General features: G+C 35.2%; 1 protein-coding gene across 2 annotated transcripts; it reads left to right on the top strand.

Annotated features, from left to right (window-relative positions):
* The first annotated feature begins 1,674 nt into the window (after window positions 1-1,674).
* On the top strand, window positions 1,675-3,060 carry LOC143628293 (HVA22-like protein a). 2 transcript variants are annotated; one of them, XM_077097924.1, is made up of 5 exons: window positions 1,675-1,749; window positions 1,845-1,871; window positions 2,044-2,166; window positions 2,582-2,906; window positions 2,976-3,060. In XM_077097924.1, the coding sequence occupies exons 1-5, from the start codon at window positions 1,679-1,681 to the stop codon at window positions 3,051-3,053; spliced, it is 624 nt and encodes a 207-aa protein (XP_076954039.1). In that variant the 5' UTR covers window positions 1,675-1,678; the 3' UTR covers window positions 3,054-3,060. The 2 variants fall into 2 exon arrangements, with proteins under 2 accessions (XP_076954039.1, XP_076954040.1); XM_077097925.1 differs by having other exon boundaries at window positions 2,985-3,060.
* Window positions 3,061-8,613: the final 5,553 nt, after the last annotated feature.

Genomic DNA, 8,613 nt, shown 5'->3' on the forward strand with positions numbered 1-8,613 from the left:
AAGTCGAACTTAAGCAAAACTAGCTAGAACAACTTGCAAGTTCAAGCAATTTGGGAGAGAAGAATGAAAATGTGCAGGTTAAAATGGCTGAGATGGGTGGGTATTCATGAGGAAAGGTTAGGGTTTGAAGGATTGGGGAAAAGCTTTATCCAATGGATAACCAGTACACTTTGATGCTTTATTTAAAAATGAGTTTCGATTTAAGTTAATTATAATCAGAGATAAAAACATGTTTGGAGGGTTCTAGAATAATTATGGGTTGAGTCTTGGTTGGTTTGGATGGTTACAACATGAGTTCGGGCCTTAAAACGAGCTTAAACGAACCGAAAACGTTAAAAAAACTGATTTTTTTGCTGAAACGAGCTGGGGCTGCTACTACGCAACAGGTTGAGACCAGCCCTAGGCGCCACGTGAGGTGCGGTTCTCGGCCAAACTTTGGTTTTTGGCAATTTTAATCCCTGTAGTTCGTTTTAGGTTGTTTTGAGCATAAGATAAGCGTTTTAAACATCGTTGAAGACTTTGGAACGAAACGAAAATTATGAAACATGATTACAACATAAAATTCATTGTTTTATTAATATCCAATGATCCGAAAGCCAAAACAGGCCAGTTTTACAATACAAAAACATATACAAATGCGGACCAAATATGACGAATGTCACATTTATGTCTAATAAAATCAAAAAGCCAAGTTTAATGCAACAATAATAATAACACTAACACAACACCACAAACTATACACTCAGCTGTGATCGCATGTGAATAACTAGTCAATCATAATAATAATCCCTATCAAGTTTCTCGTTAAAAAATTAACAAATTAAAACTCTTGCCTGTATGTTTGCCAGTGACGAATGGGTGGAATCCAAACAGCGTATTCCCTCTATGGTTATGTCTCAATCCACTTGCGCAGCAACAATACAGCCAAGCAACGAGGCTGCTTCTTTTTCTAGCTGTTGATCTCCTACTGTGAGCTGATGGTAGAGTGGTAAGGGAGAGATTTGGTGTTTCATGTGACCCAGGTTCGATTCGTACCCCCATTATTTAGTTTATGCGGCACCGGTTGATGATGGGAGACTAGGCTAGTAGGTGGTGTTCACTAGTTGGATCCTTGAACTGAACGAGTTTTATCTCAACACACTGTTATGTCTTTGGGCGAGTGTTCATAGGCGTTAGCCTTATATGAGGGTTTTCTCCACATCAAAAAGCTAGTATATCCCGATATAATAAATTTAACTAGGAGCATAATTTAAGGTTTCATGATTAGCCGTTAAGAAAATCAAAACCAAAACCAAAGCTAAATTGTCTGCGGTCTATTTTACAGGTCTTTTGGGCCTTTTCTTTTCTTATGTGGACTCATCTAGTGGTTGCACGAATAATCTAATGGTTATTTTGTTGACAGTCCGCACTAAATTTCGTCGATGAGTTTTGAATAATAATCATCAGCTTTAACATATTTTATATACTATTTTTGGGTAAAAATAAAAGTATTTCACATCCCTATGCTATGATCTGTGACTCTTGATGAACCAGTTGCACGAATAATCAACACCTGTCACCCTCTACTCTCTTCCGCCGACTCTACCTCCTTTCACAGTTCACACTAATACAAAAACACCATGCAATTGAACTCTGAAACACTCAACTTCCTTTTTTCTTCATCACTCTCTTAATTAAAATGGGCAAATCTGGAGTTGCAGCTGGAGATTTGTTGGTGCTTTTGGCTCAAAACTTTGACGTGCTTGCTGGGTATTCATTCCACTCTTTAATTATTACTCACTTTATGATTATATATATTTAACTATTTAAGCTGATTTTTGGTCACATGTTACTCAAATTTGCAGGCCTGTAATTAGTTTGGCCTACCCTCTGTAAGTTTACTTGTTCTACGATACTTTTCTTTTAAACATCTTCTTATATATTAATACTTTTAAAACTCGACAGACAACCGGTAAAACGGTTGGCAAAGGGCAAGCATATATAATCCGGTTTCCACCGATTTTGTTTACAGTTTTGACCGGATGTTTTGTGTTTTTTCATTAGTTACGCGTCGATCCGAGCCATCGAAACCAAAAATGTTTCCGATGATCAACAGTGGCTTACGTATTGGGTCTTGTATTCTATGATTACCCTTTTCGAGCTCACCTTTGCCACCCTCATTGAATGGTAACATTGTCTTTGTTCATCCTTTTCTTCAATTAATGTTTTTGAAACCTTAGATTACTAGGTGGTTTAGGATTTCCCTAAGTACCTAAAACGCGTATTATTTGAAGTTCATGTTGATTTTAGACAGTTATTTAGTTGTAAGCGTTTAACCACAGGGAAGCATGTCAGTTTATCACAATTTTTTGGGGACTTGATGAGTGTGACAATTAAGCTAACTTGGCTAGAGTTTTTCATCAAAGCTTAGCTTTTTTTCATTGAACTACATTATGGAGTACGCTTGAGTTCGCTTAGAGGGTTAGCGGACTGTCTAGGTCGTGTAAGCGTCTGCTAATCTAAAAAATTCCTCCTTTTGGGTGGGAGATGGTTTGATTTTCAGTTGTAATCTATGTTGATTGTTGACTTTACCTCTTTGCAGGATCCCATTCTGGTCATATGCAAAGCTTATTATAACATGCTGGTTGGTTATACCGCAGTTTAGTGGTGCTGCATACGTATATCAGCATTACATCCGACCTTTCTATGTAGGAGACCGGACTATTAACGTGTTCTATGTTCCACCGAGTAAAAAAGATACGTTCACCGACCCCACGGTTCCACCTAGTAAAAAAGTTATGTTCACTGACCCCATGCAAGAAGATGTCGTTGTTAGTGCTGATAAATACGTTCGAGAAAACGGACCCTATGCTTTTTCAAGCTATGGCTACATGCCTGAAAGCCAACCTCAAGAAATCTTTCATCGCGTATGCATATAGATCTCTTTGAACATATGAAGTTTCTGTTTTTATTAAGATGTTTGCGTGTTTTTGTAGGGTTTCCAGTCGGATATTGATGGGGAAGCGAAGTATAGAGGTAACAGTTTCTTCTCTGAAGATGACTATGGGTATTGATGTTGTGACAAGCAACTTCTTGGGGTATAAGTTGTAATCATGGAACTGTGCTTTCGCTCTGTTAACCAGCACGATCCCTTTTTTTTTGGTATAATATAGTGTAGATATAGAAATAAAGAGAACTTATAATAAAAGTATCATGTGTTATTTATTGGAAGTTAAAAATAAATATTAGTAATGTTTTTAAGCTATAAGGGTCTGTATATAATTAGTAGTCTGGATGTTATTAGTGTAAAATATGTTTAGGTTAAAATAATTGTTTTTTTCATAATATGCAAGCTCTTGAATCCGTGTATTAAACAGGATTTATTAAATTATAAAAACAAATAATTTAGTTGTGATTCTTAAAATATTAATGAATTAGTTTAGTGTATAAGGTAAAAGTAAAACTAATTGATTATATATTTTTTTTTCACTCATGACTTACGAAATGTATTTTTTTTCATGTTTTACTATGTTTACTACATGTGATGGAAAATATGAACTTAATATAATTTTTTAATATTATAAAGATGATTAATTTATATATGGACAATAATCTAAAGCATAATGTTATTAAACAATATAAATGCAAACTTAAATATATATTTTTTATAATGCAGAAAAACAACCATCAACTTAATAATTGATTTTATTTACCACCATTTTTTTTACTATAAATGTAATATTTACACACTTTTAAATAATAAAGTAACCGTCATTTTCATATATGAGGTTTGACCAACGACGTAATTTAAGCACATTTTTTAAATTTTTTGCAAATCAACACTCGATATTTTCAAAATTATGTTATTTTAGTTCATTTTGTTAACCTCATTTGTTTTTTCTGTTAAGTCATGAAAAAATAGAATTTTTTTATTTCTCATTTATTTAACCCTATGGTCAAAAATAAATGAGGCGAACTATCTTTTTAACAAAACTAAACGAACCGAACTACCATTTTAACAAAAATAGACGAACTGAACTACTTTTTAACAAAAGTAACTGAACCACTTTTTTTAAAAAAAAATAAACGAGCTCCACTTTGTTAAAAAAAAGTGATTACGTTCGTTTATTTTTGCTAAAAAAAATGGTTCGGTATAAATGAACCGAACTACTTTGTTAAAAAAAGTGGTTCAGTTTGTTTATTTTTGCTAAAAAAAGTGATTCGGTTAATTTATTTTTGTTAAAAAAAAGTGGTTCAGTTAGTTTGCTTGGTTTTTTAAGTAGTTCTGTTCGTTTATTTTTGTTAAAAAATGTGGTTCGGTTCGTTTTTTTATAAATTTTAAAAGTAGTTCGGTTCGTTTACTTTAAAAAAAATGTGATTTGTTTCGTTTATTTTTGCTAAATGAGTTGGCTCGGTTCATTTATTTTTATTAAAAAAAAGAGGTTTGTTTGTTTTTTTTTTAAAGTAGTTCGGTTCGTTTATTTTTGTTAAAAAATGTGGTCTGATCGGTTCGCTTATTTTTGTTAAAAAAATGTAGTTCGATTCGTTTATTTTTGTTAACTGGTTGAGATCGTTTACTTTTGTTAAAAAGGTAGTTCGATTAGCTTATTTTTGTTTAAAAAAAAGTAGTTTGGTTCGTTTAGTTTTTTTTAAAAAAAAGTGGTTTGGCTCATTTATTTTTTACCACAAGGTAAAGCAAATGTGAAATAAAAAAATTGTTACTTTATCCCTGACTTAACAGAAAAAATTAATGGGGTTAACGAAAAATATTAAAATAGCAGGATTTTGGAAACGTTCGGTGTTGATTTGCAAGAAATTTAAAAATGATTCTAAAATATAAAATCCACACTATGTTATAACACATTTGATAAAACGGTTTTCACCCATGACTAGAGGTGCACAAACCGGTTTTTTTAAAAAAACCGGTTCGGTTATTAACAGGACCGGTTTTTTTTGGCCCGGAAAAAAACCGGTTCGGTTATTAACCGGACCGGTTAATAACCGGTTTTTTGCTGTCAAAACCCTAACCGGTCTAACCGGTTAGGACCGGTTTAGAAACCGGTTAGAACCGGTTAATAAACCGGTTTTTTTATTAACCGGTTTTTTTTATTAACCGGTTTTTTTTTTTTTTTTTTTTTTTTAAATTTTGCGGTTTCAAATACGAATATTTGTTTTTATATTTTGTACTTAATGAAGACCATTATTTTTTCACAGTATAAACAAACCGGTAACTACAAGGCAAAACGGTAACTACAAGGCAAAACGGACTGACCGAAGCCATTCTTTGCTTTCGTTGTTAGGGTTCTTTGCTTGGAAGATGAGTATGAGTGTGTGTTGGTGAATGTGTTTTCAACAAACCAAAGATTAAAAACACATAACTTTCATTTATAGTTTTTACATTAAAAATACAAACATTAAATCGTTATCGCATATTCGTAACTCAAAAATACAAACATTAAATCATTAACACTGAAGAAATCTCTGCCAAGAACTGTTGTTCATGATTTAACTCAAAAATACAAACATTAAATCGTGAACTAGCAGATGCTCCTGTTGTTCCCAATCGCAGTTTGTTCATGATTTGCCTCCATGTTTGCTGTTTCTTTAACTAAATTAGAAAAATCCAAATCAACAAGTAAATAAGAGCACATATTAGGAAAAAGAATGCTTAGACACGATTACATGAACAACTTGCTGTTTCTTACTCATGATTTGCCTCCATGTTTGCTGTTTCTTTAACTAATTTTCTTCGCTACCCGATCCCGAGCTATTTCTTAGGTAATCGTCGTACGCGGCTTCTTCATCGGTCATTGGTTGAGTGTGTCCTTCATTGACCTCGTCTTCATACAAGCCCGCTTCATACTCCATTTCCCCCTCGAGTGAGCGTTGATGTTGTGCCCTATCTAAAGAGTCCAAGTAATCCTTGTAGCAAATCGACATCTCTATAGCTGGTGCAGTGAGTCGAGTCCTCCTAATCGATATAACCCTGCCAGAAACAGAAAAAGCAGACTCCGAAGCTACTGTGGAAGCTTGGACCGTTAGTAAATCTTTGGCCATGGCGGCGAGGATCGGAAACTCATCCTCCTTACCTCTCCACCAAGCCAGCAAATCAAGACTTCTAAATTCATCCGGAGTCATGTGTTTCACAAAGTTGTTACCACCATACCTTCCAAGTTCACTGCTTGGGGTGTTTACCTTTTGACGTTTACCGGCGTCTTCCCAAATCATGTAGTACATCCCCATTTCAAGGTCGGTTTGGGATTGGGATTGGGCAACAGCTCTTAACGAGTCATGAATTTGGGAAGACGACCCGTATTTTGTAAGGTAGACATCATACATGTTTGACAAGGTGGTGTTGAAAGCATTCTTTAAAGTTTGGCTATAATAGGGGTTTTGATCGTCGTTTAACCCTAGCTCATCACAAATTTTTTCTATTAAAGCTTCAACACCACCAACATTGATGCAAGGGTTTAACACAGCAGCACATGTCAAAACAGCGGGTAGTTCTTGAAAATATTTTCTAAATTTTTCTTTCATTTTTACACCCATATCAAAATAAGGTGCACCCCTACAATGAAGTTCACTCAACTTTGTGCACATGACAGCAATTTTTGGTAAAGCAATGGGGCTTGTTGGATAGTAAACCCCGGATAAACTAGTTGTGCAAGATTTAAAAATTTGAAGGACCTCCGTAACGATCTCAATCAATAACCAGTTTCTAGGATCGTACGGTGCACATTTACCCCTACTTGACAAAATTTGATAAAACGCAATTAATGATTCTTTTTGTTGGATGGCTTTCTCAAACATATTACAAGTCGAGTTCCATCTTGTTGGACAATCCCAATTTGGCCCCAACCATTGACAATTAGCTTCTACACAAAATTTTTTGTATCTTGAAAATGTTTTATTGTTGCTAAAAACATCTCGTAACATTCTTTTAAAATTGTTTCTTTGCGTTTCGATCACGTTTAACCCATCTTGCACGGCCAAGTTGATAATATGTGCAATGCATCGGCTATGAAAAAACGCTCCATCACAAATAGGTTTATACTTTAATTTTAAATGGCCAACCGCGGCCGTATTGTTGGACGCGTTATCAAACGAAATTGAAAAGATTTTATGTTCAATCTTGTATTGTCGAATGACTTTATCCAAGATTTGAAAAATATTTCTACCCATGTGCGGGTAATCAAACAATTGAAACGCAACGGTTCGTTTCATCATTTGCCACGACTCGGGGTCAACCCAATGAGCCGTCACACAAATGTATGAGTCGGGCGAACCATGAGGTACCGACCACACATCCGTTGTTAAGTTTACACCAGTTTGTAAGTTTGAAAAGTATGAAATTAGTTCGGATTTAGCGTTTTTCCATGCTTTAAGACAATCTCTTCTAAGGGTCGAACGACTTACGTGTTGGTAGCGTGGTTGAACATAGTTTTGCATCATCTCCGTGAATTGAGGGTTGTCGAAGTGGTTGAAAGGAAGTGTTTGTTGAATCACAAAGTTTGAAAACTGTTGACGTACCGCTTCAACGTCGTACGTAAACACCGCTCCTTGATTCGTCATCTCCGGCTGCGAACTACTTCCCGATTCGTCCTTCAAGGCCTTGCAAAAGGGCCTTTGTACATGCGCTTTTAAAGTGGAGTTTGCATCTTTGCCATAAAACTTCAAACAATGTTTGCATCGAGCTTTTTGGCTACCGTTAGACATTTCGCATAGGTCGAAATGTTGCCAAACATCATGGTTTCGTTTCGTGGGGATGACCCGAACGACCGTTTCTCCCGTGTTCGAGGCACCCATGTTGACGGATGAAGCAGCACTTTGGGAGGCCATGATAATCGACTACGAAATAAGAGTGGTATACTCGAGTATGAAATAAACGACTACGAAATAAGAGCGTATGGAGTGGTAATGTGGTATAATTGAGCGTGAGATAACAAAATAATCGCGTATGAAATAAACGTTTAGAGCGTTTGGAGTTGTATAATCGAGTGTGATCTAACCAATACCCAACCTAAACTATATATAGATGTTTGTGGGGGTAAAATGGTAAAAAACAAAAAAAAACGGTCCAAAAACAAAAAAAAACGGGCATATAGCCGTTATAAACCGGTTTTTTTATAAACCGGTTAACCGGTTTTTCCATAACCGGTTAATAAAAAAAACCGGTTTTTCCATTAACCGGTTAACCGGTTTTTCCATAACCGGTTAATAAAAAAAACCGGTTTTTCCATTAACCGGTTCGTTAACCGGTTTTGGATCTAGAACTTGTAACCGAAAGACGAACCGGCGGTTTCTAAACCGGTTTTTAAAAAACCGGTTTTCGTAAAAACCGGTTTCCGGTTTAAACCGGTAAACCGGTTCCCCAACCGGTTTTTTTGGCCATCTCTACCCATGACCTATGAACAATTAGAATGAATGAGACTAAAGATTGGGAATTAGAAGAATTATAGGCTTGACATCTTAGCTTTAATATTTTCTTTTATTAGTATAGTAAGATAAGATAAGATTATAATGTAGATATATAGAAATAAAGAAAACTTGCAATAAAGGTACCGTGTGTTATTTACCGGAAGTTAAACTAAATATTAGTTATGTTTTTAAACTATAAGGGTGTTTATCTTATTA

The sequence above is a fragment of the Bidens hawaiensis genome, unplaced genomic scaffold, assembly GCF_021521415.1.
Source record: "Bidens hawaiensis isolate Kalapana, Puna unplaced genomic scaffold, B.hawaiensis_p1.1 tig00004864_1, whole genome shotgun sequence".
NCBI classification, from domain to species: domain Eukaryota; kingdom Viridiplantae; phylum Streptophyta; class Magnoliopsida; order Asterales; family Asteraceae; genus Bidens; species Bidens hawaiensis.

Excerpts from the sequence above, each read along its gene's own strand:
- LOC143628293 (XM_077097924.1), top strand. The coding sequence starts at position 1,679 with ATGGGCAAATCTGGAGTTGCAGCTGGAGATTTGTTGGTGCTTTTGGCT. Across the intron at positions 1,750-1,844 it reads AACTTTGACGTGCTTGCTGG|GCCTGTAATTAGTTTGGCCT; the intron begins GTATTCATTCCA and ends TCAAATTTGCAG. Across the intron at positions 2,167-2,581 it reads TTTGCCACCCTCATTGAATG|GATCCCATTCTGGTCATATG; the intron begins GTAACATTGTCT and ends ACCTCTTTGCAG.